The 17,001-nt window shown below is 36.0% G+C and overlaps 1 protein-coding gene across 7 annotated transcripts in view; it reads right to left on the minus strand.

The window, feature by feature from the left end:
• Positions 1 to 17,001, minus strand: part of VPS13D (vacuolar protein sorting 13 homolog D) — a 103,499-nt gene that overhangs the window by 34,792 nt on the left and 51,706 nt on the right. For all 7 annotated transcript variants that reach the window (XM_026862475.1, XM_026862473.1, XM_026862469.1 and 4 more), the window contains 12 exons: positions 16,354 to 16,589; positions 15,499 to 15,607; positions 14,704 to 14,864; positions 14,335 to 14,443; positions 13,232 to 13,411; positions 12,813 to 12,929; positions 12,320 to 12,469; positions 11,349 to 11,498; positions 10,436 to 10,532; positions 8,604 to 8,752; positions 5,965 to 6,099; positions 5,436 to 5,603 (listed from right to left, as the gene is read on the minus strand). In XM_026862475.1, the coding sequence (XP_026718276.1) occupies positions 5,436 to 5,603; positions 5,965 to 6,099; positions 8,604 to 8,752; positions 10,436 to 10,532; positions 11,349 to 11,498; positions 12,320 to 12,469; positions 12,813 to 12,929; positions 13,232 to 13,411; positions 14,335 to 14,443; positions 14,704 to 14,864; positions 15,499 to 15,607; positions 16,354 to 16,589 (1,761 nt within the window). The remainder of the gene's footprint in view (positions 1 to 5,435; positions 5,604 to 5,964; positions 6,100 to 8,603; positions 8,753 to 10,435; positions 10,533 to 11,348; positions 11,499 to 12,319; positions 12,470 to 12,812; positions 12,930 to 13,231; positions 13,412 to 14,334; positions 14,444 to 14,703; positions 14,865 to 15,498; positions 15,608 to 16,353; positions 16,590 to 17,001) is intronic.

Below are 17,001 nucleotides of genomic sequence, written 5' to 3' on the forward strand. Positions count from 1 at the left end.
CTTTTTTTTAATTGCCAAAATGGTCACTTGTATATGTCTATATACAGGTAAACATCTCACTGTCTACAGTTGTTGCACTGTTGCAGGTTTCTCACTGTTGACTGAATAATTTCCCCTGGAAAAGCCTCGTTCAAAGCTATCACCAATGTGTCAGTTTGATGCTGAATGTGCATATTTAAGACATCAAGTCCAGATCAAAACAGTTCTTCCCACAGAATATATCCCCATTTTTGTTTGCTCTTACCCATGCCCATTTCTCCACATAAAAACACACTATAGTCAAAGTGCATTCACAAACACTTTGTCTAAGAGGCTCTGTAAAAGAAAGGCTGAATTTAACCTGAATTGTGAAGAAAACTTTCAACCAGAATGCTGGCCACACACATTTTATCCCATGGTGCAAATGAAAAACAGGAAGAACAAAATAATACTTCAAACTTCTCAAAGACAATCCTTTATCCCAAAACCTCTTTCAAAGATACTGATTACAGATACCAGATGTTCTGCACATAAAAAGTGACACTTTCCATGGCTTCTGATTGTCACTAATTGGCCATAAAACTTGCTGCCTTTTAAAACTGCCAGGAAATGGGGAAGTGTTCTCCTCTATAATGCTCCTCCCAGCACTGAGAATTCCTGCCTGTGAATTTCAATTACTTTCCATTTCATAATCTGCACATTTCCATACAGATTCTCACTGCACTTGAACCTGCACACGAACTGCTAATCTTTGAATAAAACGAAAGTTAAACCGAAGATGACCTGCAGTGCCACCTGGATGCATTACCTGAACAAGCTGCAGTAGCCCCTACACAATACTGGGGAAGACAGGAGGAGAAAAATCTTCATTACACTGAAGAAAACACAGAGAAAGCTACATTTGACCCAAACTGTATAAATCACTTATTGGACTAGAAAAAACTATCTAGAGCAGCTGCTGCTAAATCCCACAATTCCAATACTTAGACTACCCTTGTAAAGGATGACCATCAGCTTTCCCAAAGTAAAATGTAAATTCAAATCTGTAAAGTTGCACAGAAAGATGACATGTATTCCAGCCTTCCTTATTTGTGAAAACTTAGAATGGTAGGAAACTCAAAAGCCAAATGCCACCATGATCTTTTTACATTATCAGTTCACTATTTTGTTTAATATTCTCATATACAAAGGCTTTTGTCAGAAGTTTTGATTGTGTTTTGAGCTAATATTCATAGAACTACTGAACCACACTGTCTCCAAAGATGCAAGAACAGCAGTTGTTCTTGCTTCTGAATGGTATCAAATAAGAGTGGTTGGTTTCATAAACTGAGAAACTTTAAACAAAAGGAAACCATCAGCTTTGCTTTAGAAACATTTCTGTCTGGTCCTGAGCAGAACCTGCTTACACTGTACCTATGTTCTGTGCTCTGCTATATCCACTTCTCATTTATTGCCAGTTTTGTTAGGGTTAACATTCATAGAAGTCAAACACTTGTTCTTGATTTGTTTTTAAATAATCCCTTTATTACTTCCTCTTCGTTTTCCATTCAGTTATCTTTATTTTCCTGTCACTGCCAACCACTTGAGATTCTGCTTTGATTTATCTTACAATGAGGGTTAAAACTCCTATTTCCCTTCCTGTTGCGTTCATGCTCCTTGTCTACAAATGCCTCCATGTCAAACTCTCACCTGGAGCAATCTTCATCTCCTTACTAGCCTTATAATTTTCTTACCTAGTTCTAACACTCTACCTCTTTTTTCCTCTCTCTCTCTTAAGCACTTAAAACACCTCTGCCATCACTCTGAACTGAATTCAAATAAATATATGGAATGAAAGTCCAGGGCAGAAGTTGACTGTGCCTCTCCATCAGCCATAAAAGAAAACAAACACCCACCATACAATTTGTTGCAACTCCTCTAGATGCAATTTTGGCATCTCAGGTGCCTTGCTCCCAAGCCTAAAGAAGCCCACCTCTCAGGACTCTGCACGCTTCCACAGAAACCTAACCAGGAAATGCAACTATGGCTGATGGCTTACCTTTCCTTAAGAAGACTAATCAAATCTCTCACTGGAAGCTCCAAAGTTCAATATGAAAATTAAGCTCCTTCAAAAAGTTAATTAAATTAATTGTTTTCATGAGGAAGGGAGGGACACAACAATTATTTCCATCAGAGAGAGAGAGAGAGAAACTGAGATAGCTGCAGAGTTGTAACAACTATATTGTTATGTGCTCATACTTCATAATACAACAGAATTCCTTGTAATGGCTGAAAGAATCAGAAAAAATCAATACAGTATTGTCAAGCTGATTAACCATTTCTAGCCTTTACTGCCAGAAATATTCATTATGTTAGCACAACACCTAGTTGCCAGCAATAGATACAACCACGCTTTTCCATTTGGAGAACACAAGTTACAGAACATTTTTGCTCATACACTAATTCACTGTTCAATATTAATTTCTAATTGAAAAACCGCCAAAACAGGAATAATTTAGGATTTAGTACTATCATGCCTAACGGGGGAAATAAAAAAAAAAAAAAGTGTGGATGCCAAGAATGCAAGACATTTCTACGCATATGGCAACTATAGAAGTCTCCATTCAGAGGGAATGAAATTCCCTCAGGTGTCTATATTTAGGATCAAAGAACTTTTTAAATACAGAACTTGGAGTCTCCAAGGGATAAAAACTACAAAACTGTCTGTAGTGAACTTTATTTAACCTAAGGTTTTGTGCCAACTTAAATACACTGCAGCTCTCCACTTGAAAGAAGGCATTACCCACTGCGTGTTCTGAAATGCATGGAAAAGCCATTACAGGGATAATCAACAGAACTATAAAATAGAAAAGCAATAAAATGACAAAACCAGATACAACTCAAATAGCTTACTTTTCAATTCGGTCAAGCAGTGTTACTTTTAAAGTGATGATTATAGTATTAAAGTTTGTTTATCTATCTACTCACGCCCTAAAAACTAACTCATCTTAAAATCTAGGACAGATTTTTATTTAAGACAGTTTAAAAGTCAGGTACTCAAAACAAGTGAAATGGCCAGTTTCTATGCAGAACTCATCTAGTTTTGGCTGCATTAGTTACCAGCTCCACAGAACAAGCTGCAAAGATGAGGATCTCTGTAGCCCAGGTGAAAATTTATGCAGTGAAAAATATACTTTAGAACACCTATGGAGAACACTGATAACAAGATGAAAACGATCTATTGTTATGGTCATGTTTTTCTTGAGCAATTGAAATTATTTTTTTTCCCCCACATTTTTTTCTTTACCAAAAATTCACATATCCTAGACACAATCATAAGGTATATACATGGTAGAGAAGAAAGGAGTAAAAGACAAAGTTCTATACTGTACCATGTACATAATGCATCATAAATTGTATTTGAAATGTCAATTTTCTATCATATGGACATTCCTGGCTTAGTTTTCTAGCAGATTTCAATGCCTAAAAGCAGTGCAACATATAGGGAAGAACTCAGCCTGATTATTTGAGCCTTTTTTACTGTTATATTTTATGTAGCAGAATTAAGATCCATCCTTTGGAAGATAATCAAGGAGTTCCATGATGTACTATTAAGTCTTCCTAAAGGACATAATTCTCCCCTTGTTCCAAAAGGACAAATACATAATCCATATATAAAGTTTTGAAAAGGGAACTGCATGACACTTGCATCACAGACATTTTGGATATATCAAGGAGAAAGAAAAAAATACCTGGGAAGACAGATAAATAGCACATGGGGTGATTTTCAAAGGTATAAATGGGAAGCAGGCACTCAGCTCCTGTTGAATTTTGAAAAGAGTTCAGCATCCAACTGCCCTTCTGCCTTTGAAAATCTTCCTTCACAAAACCCTTGGTTACAAATGACTCCAAAGTTCAAAGAATGACCTTGCCCTTGTGGGAAACGGAGGAAGGCTCGTGCCTTTTAAAGAAAGATTTATGAGACAGTTGCTGCAGATGTGACTGCAATGAGGAAACAACACTTTATAGAAAGGAAACTCTAAAGAAACATACTCTATTGGGTGGAGTGGATGGGTCACAAGAGACTAGAACCACGAGTAGAAAGTATGGACAAAAATACTCATTTGCACAAACGGATATTGCCTTATACTGCCTTACAGAACCTTGGTAAGTCTTCTACCAGATTGCTTGGATAAGCTTGTATCTGCAGTGCTAACCACAGAACCAACTAGTACAGGATTAAGACAGGAATACCACCAACACAGTATTTTGTTTGAATTTCTAGAAATTGTCCAAAATGGGCTAATGATGGCAACAAGGTAATTATGATGTAGAAGGCGTATGTCATCTTTCCTCATAGTCCAACTACCTGGGTTAGATAAGGTCACAGCTATGCAACTGGTGATGGAGTGCAGATCTCTATGGCAGTTTAACTAGGTTTGATGACGTTAGTTTTGAGCTATCTGTAATTGCACAAACTCTACATTTCAATTTTCTGATCTCTTGAATTACCTTTTCTCACTAATGTGAGGAAAAAGGTAGATTTCCTTATATACAGGTAAGTGGAATAGGTTCTGAAAGGATGAACCATGATAATATACATGTACAAACTTACCAGTCTGGAAAATGAAAATGATAGGAAGTAAAGAACTTCCACAAAACCCAGATTTTAACAGCATGTCCTTATGTGAAGAAAGAATTTGTCTAGTTCTACCCATGATCACAAAGTTCATTTATAGTACATGTTGACACACCATGTATGTAATCAAAAATATTTCAAGAACATATGTTTGTGCAGTATCAAGCACAGTATCGACCGTGATCAAAACCACTTTCTATTTTTGGCTGCTGACTCAGATCATACCTCTCTCAGGCAATAAAGACAGTTATTTTCACTGATAACACTCATATAATTAATTTCTGTCAGTTGTTATCAAGAAGAACAAAAGAATGTTCAGCATGCAGATAAATACATAGCAATCTAGGAATTCCTTAGTTTTCGCTATGTGGCATAGAAAAAACCCCAAACAACTCAAGCATTTACATAACTGATATTCCCATCAGCTTAATCACTATTCAAAAATAAAAGTTAACAACTCTTATACAAAGAAGCTCCTTAAATACTCCAAATTTCTATAATGCACTTGCTCTCTCTATTATATACATAAATTTGGTCATTTGCACATAGGAGATAGTGCCACATTTGAGCAATTTCAGTTCTCACTCTAGTTAACTACTGCATTACATCTGTAAAATGTGTGTTTATCAATAAGGCCTTGAGTGGTTTGACTCCTCCAGGGTTTCTGATGTCCCTGAAGTTATGTATACAGCTTTTAAAAAAATTCTACACTGCAAACACAATTTTTACAAAACAAACAGGACATAAAGCAATTTAAAGACGGTCAATAATTCTATTTGACTTGTTTCCTGACTATTTTGCTTATTGTTTAAGCAAACTTTAATAGCATAATTATTACCTTTGCAGCAGAGTTTGATACTCCATGTGTGACATTTCTTATGAGACCACCAACATTGCCGTATTTTATAAGTCCACTAACACCTTCTGAAACATCATTCAACAGACCCATAGGGTTGCCAAGGAAATCCACAGAACCTAGAATCCTTGCTGCCTGACTAAGCAGCTCCTGTAAAATTAACAGGAAGAATGAAATATCACTTATAGATATCACTTACACATTAACACCAGTAAGGTTGATTAAAATAATTTTAAAAAAAAAAAAAGGTCCTACTTGCAACAAAAACATATACAAAATCAGACAGTTTTACTGAAGAAAAGAACACATGAATACCACTAAGATCAATAACAGTTTAATCTTAAAATGCAGTGTCTTCTTAGAAGCATGTGATGCTATTTCTCTGTATACCAGAGCAGCAATACAGCACTAGCACTTAATAGTCAAGAAAGAGTTCCTGCACCCTCAGTGGAGAACTCATCCATCAGGAGAGGTTCCAGCTTTGCCACAATACAATCTGTATGACACTTACCTCTTGAAAGTGCTTCAGAATGTCATTCATGATAAACTCCTGAGTTTCATATGGATGGACCCTAGTGAAAGGATCCAGATTAATCACAGCATCTTCAAATCGGATTAGAGGAAATCCCAGTGTACTTTTCAATGCCTAATTAAATAAAAGATAATACTACTTCAATTTTTCCCTCTAATTCTCATGCACAGCACCCAAAGTAAGTAATCTTTAAATGAGTAACAAACCAAAATTATCTGAAGCTGCTGGAGTAGTTTACCACTACCATGCAGACACTTTGATATAGAGGGCAATCCCTCTGTAAACCTTAGACTTGTAAGCAATGATCAGTTATTAGAACTGCATTTCTTTAACAACTAGTCATTAAACGCTCTTCCTGATGCAAGATGTTTCCTACACTTGATAGGAATATTTCAAAATAAAATGTATTTAAGATTCCATGATTAGCACTTTGCTACAACTGCTCTGATGTTCAATAAAACCTAAATGAATTTCCTTGACATGTAGTGAAGACAAAACTGGGTATTTTCTATCCTGGTAAGTTCTATGAATGGATTAAGCATCAGGATGAGAAGGCACAACATACATTAATTCCCTGCAAGCCTGAGGCTCATTTCTAAACATTATGTGGTGTACCAAAACCTTTAAACCTGCTTTTTCAATTATTTTCAAGGAAGAAAAAACTAAGACAGTAATTAGTCCATGGGCTATCTGTAACCTGTGCAATCTATACATAAAACCCCCCACATTTTAAGGTGGACATGCTATGTATCTATATATGCACACAGAAAAATAAAATAGTTTTGGAAAAATTAATTAAAAAGCCAATCTTTTAAGAAAAAGAGATCCTTTCTATTTCAGGCCTTGATAATGACACCTGCAGAGTCACCAACATCAGAAAATCTGAAGAAGGCAAGAAGTCTGATACTCGTGTTATACCTTTCTACATTAATCACTAGAGCATGTTTGGTAGTAAGTAATATGAGTTTTTCTGCCATCTGCAGGCAATTAAGGTAAATTACAGGTCTGATTTAAGTTTGTAAGTAAGAAAGGACCTATTTATTTTTTCAGTAAATGGATGACTAACTAAAGTAGTCCTCATTATTCACTTGGGTAGGAAGTAATTTCCTGTTTAACTATCAGATATTATATAAGGCAACTTTGTTAATACTGGTACCTAATAAAAATAATCTGTCTACACCAAATTACCAGACAGAAACGTCCAAGCCAGAAACATTAGAGGTAGTTAGAAAAACTTCTACAAAGGCTCTACTGTGATTATTCTCTCCCTCCTACCCTGAACTCTCCTGTGCTACGAAACTGAATGGAACTCTTTCTGTGAAAGTTAATATACAGAATACAGTTAGTGACTGTTACCATTAGGGGAAAAAAAAAATAAATGTATACGTCAAAGTTTTCTCTTGGGAACAGTGCTGGTGGCTGCCAAGACATATCCATATGCAATCATATACCAAGGTGATTGGAAATCCAAACAACACAGTGCACATAACTAGTTTCTTAAGGGCACTCACCACTAACACTCTTTTAATCTCTCTAAATTTGAGATAATAGGATGATAAGCATTTTTGTGTTGAAGCTGAAGTGCAAACACATTCAAGACATTGCTGATGCTGAATGGTAAGGAATATTACAGCTAACTATTGAATTGTCTTACTTTGCACAAGGATTAGGTAAAAACAATATAAGAATGCAGGACTGATGATACTCTGGGTCATCTTGGTAAGACTTGATGATATACACTCACTACACAAAACTTCTTTAAAAGCTTGCACATCTTAATGTCCATAATGCCAAGGGCACAAAAGAGCTTGGTCAGTGTCCCAATTTTGGGTTTTTTGAACATGTAAGCTGAATAGGCAGCAGCTCAGTTCCTCCATAGCAGGGAGGGTTTTTTATGGTTTGGTTAGTTTTGTTTCAACTCCTCCACCTTGGAGAAAATGAGTTGTATTAGCTCAGAAGGAACTGAAATATTGCTGACTGTTACCACCTTATTATGTCCAGAAAGGTCCCAACACACAAACTGGGAATACTGGATGAGATTATCTTCTTTCTGTAATTTGGAATCCCTGGTTCACTTGAACGACTGTGCCAGAACATTTATTACCACATGAGAAGGACCAGACTTTCTAACTAAGCCCATACTCAGTCTGAATTCACTTTAATATTGAACCAAATTGCACAGTGCTCATGCAAGCCCTCCAGTTCCAATGAGAACATTTTTGGGGATGAAAATGCTCAGAGTTGTCCTGTATTTCTGTTCCCTAAATTGAATAACTTCTTATGTTTCTTCACCCTCATCTCAGCCCTCCCATATGATAGTCATTCCCTTTAAGTTCTTTACACAAGCATTAATGCAACTAAGATCCTCTGTAAAGTAGTTAGTTACTAGGTGAAGTTGGCCCATGCTTCAACTGAAAGTACAAAAATTAAAGAATATTACAGAAGAGAATGAAAACTATGCAAATTAAACAACAGTAATTACTGGAACTTCTATTTGTAACTTAAATAATGGAACAGTAAATGGAAATTAATAGTAGCAAGTTAAAGCTTCTGTTCCCTCTTCCTCTTCCAGTAGAATCTCTTTACTCGGAAGCGTACTCTGGAATGCGTTTGTGTACCTTTAGATCCAAAGGTAGCTTGTTGGAAGTGAAGACACTCAGCTTTATTTGAGGCACACTAATTTTCAGATTTTCAAAGTAGTATCGCTTCTGTGCTCCACCTTGTTCAATAACCTTTTCATGGAGGTTTTCATCATACTTCTCAACCTCTGCATACAGACAAAACAGAGGAATCAAAATATATATATAAATAAATATAGGGTTATGAATGCATACTCTGTAGAGTTAAGCTTCTCTGTACAAATAAAAAGTATGTGCGACTGCTAGTGTAGCCAGCAAAATTACTCATGCCTTATGACATGAAGTTGACCTCTGAGGCTCAAGGGTTTTTTTCATATCTGCCTGCATCTTTAAAACCTGAATGCATTTGTAGCTAGATTAAAAAAAGTCATCTAAGTGCACAGTCTAAGTTACTTGAGCTTTTAATCTCACTTCTAATCTATCTTTGTCAATATACAGAAACAAGGAGATACAAACATAATTATGCAATGTTTCCTACCGTGTAGTCATGGTCTTACATGTTTTCCTCTCTCTACTTTCTCTATACTTCCTTCCACACTCAACTATCAATATAATGTACAAAGCAAACAAAGTTGAAAATCTTCTCAATTAGCACTGCAGAATGGATAAAATGCTTATATGGAAGACAAATAAATCAATTTACGTACAGAGTAACCCAAATTTGTTTGACACTAATAGGTTCATTTGTTATTTGTAAGAGCATCTTGGTGGTGTGAGAAGGCAGAGGGAAAGATGAAAGACAGCAAAGTCTTATGAACTCAAGGTTCAATGTAAATGACAAACGTTGAATGTAAATGACAAAATAATCTTTGTCTGAATCATGGATGACATCATCAGTATCAGTGGATAAACTACAAAGCACATACACAGTAAGGAAGGAAACAAAAACCCAACAAAAACATCATGGTAAAGCAGACCAAAAGACAGATTAGGGAACAGCATAAAAGCAAAACTCAAAATCTTTATTTCTGCCTTATGACTACAAATTCAAAGTCTTTAAAATCCCCTGTGAAACATAACAGTCATTTTTTTCAGAGACAATTCAGAAGATACTGTGGATAGCAAGACACAGAACTCTTGAGGATCATTCATAGGCTTGTCCCCATTTGGAATCATGCCAACAGTTATTTTATTATATAACCCTACACACCCTACTGCATAATAGAAGTGACTTTTTCAATTGCCACTCTGAAACAGACATTTCAGAAAGTTTCAAAAGTACAAATAAATCCTACAACAGAAGGATTAGTACAATATTTATGAGATCAGAAGATTCAAGAACTCTGTTGTGCTTCACTGAATGGAAGAAAAGTTATATTACAGTTAAAGCCAGGGGTATGGATGCCACAACTAAAAGGCCAGACAGCCAAAACTTTCCTTCAGTGAAGCAAGAGGAACTGCCCAAGGAACAAATGAGATCCCATTTCTAGCCTTGGGTTTAAATAAACAGACATTACTAAACAAAGTGGTTTGCTAAATTAATAACACAGTTTCTTGTATGCCAGTTTAGATGAACCCAGATACAGGAATTTAAGATGAATACTAAATTCCTTCCCACAGAGGCTCAGCTCAGCCACCATGTACTGGACAACAGCATGTTACATTGGTCACTACCTGAACACTGTAAGAAGCACAATATACATGAATAGCTCTCTAGGGGCCACTGAGATATTAGCTTTCCAGCTTTCTGCTCAACAGTGGAAGTCTTCAGGCAGCTAAGAGTTTGCTAGGTGTTCTGAACTTATTTTATATGCAAAGATCATAATACCCCTGTACCTTGTAAAACTGGTCTTTGTAATTTTATACCATACCTGATTCAGACTGATCATAGCCAAAGAAACTCAATAGCTTCAGAAGTAGTTTCTCCTCAATTTGAACTGTGAACTTTCGAGCAGTGATCATCAGATGCTATGAAGATAAAAAAAGTCTCAGTTTACAGTATTAACACTAGAGGTATAATCCATGTAAGCCACTGAACAGGACAACATGTTGTACTTCAATGGAATATTTCCACTGGAATAGATTTGTAGTAAGAACCCCACCTTCAAAATGTCCTTGGTAGTTTTCTTCACAAAGTTACCTACAACTAATGATGATTTTTTTCAATTCTTTGGAAGGTATTGTGCTTCATTACCTAACAGAATCTGATACTTGGCCATTTTCCCCCACCAAAATCAGCATTTTTTCAAAATCGTGTCAAAATACATGAGTGAAGATTCCAATTGAGAAAAGAGGTCTTGATAAGCAACTCAGTTTTGCCCTCAATACATACCACAGTTGGTGGATAAATTTCCACACATTTCCACACAGCTGCAGTACACAGAGAGGGTTTATGCTACAAAATAAAAGCTTACCAGAGAGAAGTAATAACCTTGTACACAACTAATGAAAAGCACAGCATAGATATTTTAGTTCCTATGGTACTAAAAGGTACCTATCAATTCTGAGCAGAGAATAATTGGCTTGAGAAATAAGATCTGGCCAAATTAGGCCAGGGGTTTGGCCTAATTTGTTATATTTTTAAACATAATTATTACCCTGTTCATCACTGTACTGTAGCTTTAAACACTATGAACAGGAGAAGGTGGATATTGTGTCCTTTAAGCCTCAGTATTAATTCAGCAAAGTCTATTTCACAAATTATTTAATTCACATTACTATTAAAAATTAGGAACAGGAAAGGTCATTTAAACAGCATGGCACAATCAAAAGATTGTAGTTTACCTTGTATATATCAGTCAGTGCGTTTTTACTGGGGAATTTCATTGCATTTACTTGCACAGCAGGACCAGTCTCCACAGGTTCATTCTCACTCATCTTAGGTGTCAGAAAGAGCATAAAAGGCTGTGTGGTGCCAATAAGCTGGTTGTCTACCTACAGAGTGAACAAGACAGACAACAAAAATATTCACATATGTCCTCCATTAAAAAACAATGTTATAATTACCAACAAACAAAATCGCTAACAAAATTGCTATGTTTTCTGTGATTTTCTTTCTTTTTTCAAAAAAAAGCCAAAAATATTACGCAACAGCAGAATTAAGCTACTCCTGCATTTCAGTTTGACTGATGCATATAAGTATCCATTTATCTCATATAATCTACAATTCCCATTCCAAGGTAATCTTACATATTGGTAATAGAATACCAATATTTTAGAGGAGATTTTTAGTAGAATAAAAACAGTTTTTACAGTCTTCTGTTTAACTTGTGAATTCTGAATTTCAAAGACTGAACTGAAAACATAGGTTAAGGCAAAATTCTGCGAAGTTAAAACCAAAATTCAGTTGGAAAAAAATGTAAGAGGTTTGTATTTATCTTATTTGTCTATGATTCTATACTGTGGTACTACCAGCATTAGGACTCCTGCTTTCAATGGCTGCTTTTTCCTTATGTAATGAAAAAGAACCAAGAACCAGGGAAGAAGAAAAATCTCAGTCTGACCTGTTTATAAAATAAAAAAAGATTCTAACTCACCTAATAGAAATTAGAGGCATGAAATACAATATATCACTGTCTAAACTATTACTAAGGAAAGAACAATGAAAAAAGGAAACACCAATGATAATCAAAACTTCGATGATACTTAGGAATTGAAATCTCAGGAACAGCTCTGAACATTTTTCAAACCTATTATGACCACAAAAAACACAGAAGACCCATGAACAAATAAATTTGTTTTAAAATGGCAAATACCTGTATGTCTTGAACACTGAGCTCTAGCATCTGACTTGTTGACAGTTGTGTGTAGTGGACATTAATTCTTGTGAGGCTTGCAAATACTAGCTCTTCAGGAACTTTGTTGACCAAAGACAACCCTATTCCGCCTTCCAGTTTCACAACCACCTGAAAAAAAGAGTATTTGAAGAGGGAAAAAATAAAACCCACCAACAAATCAACACTGATCAAAACCTGTGATACTGAATACATACTTCTGCAAAGAAGTTGGTTTTTTAGACTCAGCTGTGGAGAGACTGAACAGCTCATTGATAATTAGCCTCTGAATAAGGACATGCTAAGACATATAAATGCAACTTCTAAGAATTAGGAGTTTCAGCAGGAAAATGTACAAGTTCGTAACAAGAGGTCATCATGAGGAAAAGTTAACAACCAACCTCACCAAGCCCCTCTAAATTCTAGAAAGGGAAATGATAAATAGAAGAGACAGATAATAGTGGTAATATCTTACTTCTAATTCCTGCTCTGTATCTGGATTTTTTAATTTGCGTAGATCTTGTTCTGTAACTGGAAGTTCATCTCCTTCACTGGACAAACGATCACTTCTACGTTGGTAAAAATCCGTTATCTGATAAACACATAAATGACTACAATGATCACTTACTACAATAAATTACTACAATGATCACTTTCCTATTTATAAAATAATTCCTTTAAAAAATTGTCCTACCTTATAAAATCATCTTTTTAAAAAAATAATACAATGAAAAGTTCTGTTGTAGTTATTTTCACTTGATGATATTCCCCCCTCCCCCTTCATATCATCATAAAGGTAACTTTTTTTAAGAATTTAGAGATGCAATACAGAAAGAGGTATTTCAAGTACAAGCAAATAATGAAATTAGATTTTAGTTAATGAAGGACTTCCACCTGTAGAACTCTAGTTGGCCCATCTGGGATGACTCTAACAGCTAGTACTCCTGACCCAGGCCTCATCTTCTGGTCTATGAACTGCTGTTCAGGTGGAACTGGCCCCAAAAGTTCAAGTGAAGTATCAGGACCAAGAACAACTTCTGCTCCATCATGAAGACCTAGTATCCCTCCCTTCGCCTGGAGAGAGAAGAGTAAGGGGAAAAAAAATAATTAAGTGATAGGCAAAGGCTTCAGATAACTATTTATATACAGTAATTTAAAAGTGTGTTTTATTTTCCTCTCCTTACTCTTCAGAACTGAAAGAAAAGCAACATTGTCATTACTAAAGCTTCTGGTAACTCATGTTTAATCAGTTTGGCAACTAGAAGAAGCAGCCAAGATCAATAATTAAGTACTTCCACATCGCATTCAGAAACTGAAGCTATCATATCATGACTGAACATGTGAAGTCCTCCCTGAAAATATTTTCAGAAAGACAGAAAGCTTTTTAAAAGATGAATTCTGGATCTGCAGATGAAAATGTAAATTTTTACTGAGTCAACATCTTAAAACAGCAATGCAGAGCTTTTTTGGTTGCTTCAAACTGACAAATAGTAATTTTCAAAGTGGTATTATCATTCTGCCCCTTAGAGATCCATTCCAGATTGATTGTCCACATAAGACCCTTTTTTATCACAGAGCTAACTTATTCCCTATGACAGTACTTTTTGCACTGAACTGATGTTGATTTCCGTTGACACAGCTGGCACAATTTATTTGTCAAAAGAATGCATTAGAAATAATATCATTATTTATTACAAGCCTGTGAGAATATGAAGGCCCTCTTTATCACTATATTGTTCATTTTCAACAATGATGTACTATTAATTTTCTAATTATTTACTTTAAAATTAATAGTGCAAGACGTTTAATTATTTGAAATTGGTAAGAACATTCAAACATGATTTTAAACCACACAAGCTGTTTGCACAAGTCTGGCTGCCTCTGCATAGTGAACTTTGGCCTTAATGCTTTTAGTTCACTTCAACAGTAAGCCCAAATGGCTCTGTCATCTATACCAGCAACAGTTAAAATGAGTTCAACATATAATCAGTACTGACCTGGACAACCAGTCCATGAATACCACAGGTCAACTTTCCATCACGAAAACTCCACGTCTGGGTAGTACTGCGCCGTCGATCAGGCTTTCTCAACATGAGGGGCTCATACCTGCAATGAAATCATACCAACCAGTACTTAGAGGATTACAACTTGCCAGTTTTACCCTTCAGATGCGTCAATGGCTTTCAGAAGTATTTCCAAGTCACAAAAGTGATCATGAGGTCTAGCTCTTCCATATCTAGCATCTAGCTCTTCCACATGCCTTCAGAACAATTTGTTTTCTTATTCAGAGAATATCACATTAAGTAGGCTTTCAAACACATGGTTAGAATCTACAGGAGTTTCCTGAGAAATTGTATGTGCAATACCTGTTATCTGTGACAGCTGCCAGGCCTGCAATATCTAAAATCATGCAAGAGTCCACAGACCGAGGAGAAGGTTTATGGGGGTTATGAGGAACTGAAGAACCTTCATGGCAAAGCATTCCTGTGCCCATCATTCTCCAAAGTTGGGATCGTTTTCCTGGCTCCTGTTGCATAAAAACGCAATATTTAAATGAACACAGCAGTATTGCTGTTCTGTTTTGTGATCAAGTGATTTGAATCATAATTCTTGGAATGACTTCTATATATTTAACTTCAGAGCCCTGAATGAGGAACTAGTTTGTATAAAAACTTTTAATAATTCAACTCTGATATTCAATGACTGTATCCTACATTAGCATTGTTAGATGCAGAGCTGTATTTACAAGCTATTTTAAATCTCAGCAATATTTAATTACAGTTTCTGTTTCTTAAGAGCTCCAGAAACAGAAGACTTAGCTTACAATGCAACCAAAAAGGAAGCATGCCCTGCCTTGTATCTTCACTAGAACATCCAACGCACAACTTGGTGGTCTTATGAGGCATTTACAACAATCCTTACTACTTTCATTCCAATTTCCTCTTCTGTCAACCTTACCCCTGTAAAAGTCTTATACGGAAGCACCACCATAATTCAGGCAACCTGAACTGCAATAACCTGTCACTTTCAATGGAGTCTGTCTCCACCATGTAAAAGTTACCACAAAAACGTTTTGGGTTTGTTTTTTTTTTTCCTTCTCCCAGCATATGATTTTACTTCAGCACATAGCAACAGTATTTTAATAAAACGTGTCTTGGTACCTTCTTTTTCAATACAACTCGTTGAGTCTTTGGAGAAACATCAAGGACAAGCTCTGCATATGCAGCATCCTTATTCGAAGCAACTGGTCTTACACTTGGCTCCTGCAAACTAGAACAGCAAGGAAACATCATCATGTTTATTCAGAGTAGATGCTTCTTCTGTAAACTGAATTAGATCTGTACCAAAAGCCAGCTGAGGAAGTTTAAGCTTCCAATACAGCCAATCAGACAAAAATCTATACTGTTTTTTTTCCCACTCCTTATTTTTGGAACTACCAGTGTAAGCTGTCAATTTGAATACCTTCTTAAAAGGGGCTTTGATTTCTCACTGCCACTAGGAACTTCATAGGCAAAGCATATGAATTCCAAATAAAATTTTCTACCTTATATTGAAGAAAGCATTTATGAATCTCCTCTAGCTGTTTTCAACAACATATAAACTAGTGAAAGTTTAAAATTCACAGATATGTCATAAATAGGTATGTCCTGTAGTCAAGTGTTCTTCATACACCAAAGGAAATTAAGCTCCCAGACATGACCTTTAAACATCCCTGCTCTTCTAGGATCAGAGAGTGGAGTCACAGCAGATGACATATGCTAAATCTTCCTCTCTAGGTGATAAAATAAACGAAGGCAAGCTGCATCTATAAAGCTAAATTAACATGATCAAACAAGGTAAGATAAACAGCTTACTAACTGCCAGACTCAACTTCTGAATTTTGGTATTTCTTTTGCTAGCTACAAAGTTTACCTGCATTTGAAAAACTTCTAAATGGCAACCATTAAGGAATATTAATGTAAAACCTAAAAACCCATCACAAACATTCAAAATATTTTCATCTAATGAAGAATTACCCCGAGAAAGTGTACGTAGCAGCAATATAAATGAAGTTTTCATAGTAAAGCTGCTTGCTATCTTGGAAGTCGTTCATGCTACAGACGATTTCTGAGGAGCCTGCCCCTTTTACTGTCAGCATTATAAAAGGTGGTAGAATAGGTTCATCCCATGCATAATCCAGAGAGGTCATGGGCTTCACTTCAGTGTACAGCCTTGGCTCAACAACACCATGCTGATTAAAAACAACTGGGACCTGTAACAGTTATGAAAGAGGATTTGGTTTCACACAGAAATTGTTTATCAGATTTTTTGCTATCATTTGTTCACTTATTCAGAAGCTGATTACTGAAACATGTTCAGCTCACTCCCCGCCTCAGTAGTTTCATATGCATTTTCTTCCATTCAGGTCTCAATTAAAGACAGTCTCAAAGGGATGCGAAATGTCATCTTTGCTTTGATCTGTCAACCATGGTTCAAAAGGTCTTCAGTCCCACAGTAGCATCTCAAACCCTTCTAATCAAAATTAGGACTTGCCCAGTTTTATTTAACAGTTCAATACCAAAATCCAGAACAAGAACCAATAACTATTAAGAGCTCCATCTCCTGCTCTGATGACAAGGCAGCCAGCACGTTACTGTAAAATATGTGAAGTAAATTCTCTGATT

Source organism: Athene cunicularia, assembly GCF_003259725.1.
Source record: "Athene cunicularia isolate RWA chromosome 21 unlocalized genomic scaffold, athCun1 chr21_part1, whole genome shotgun sequence".
Classification (NCBI taxonomy): Eukaryota; Metazoa; Chordata; class Aves; order Strigiformes; family Strigidae; genus Athene; species Athene cunicularia.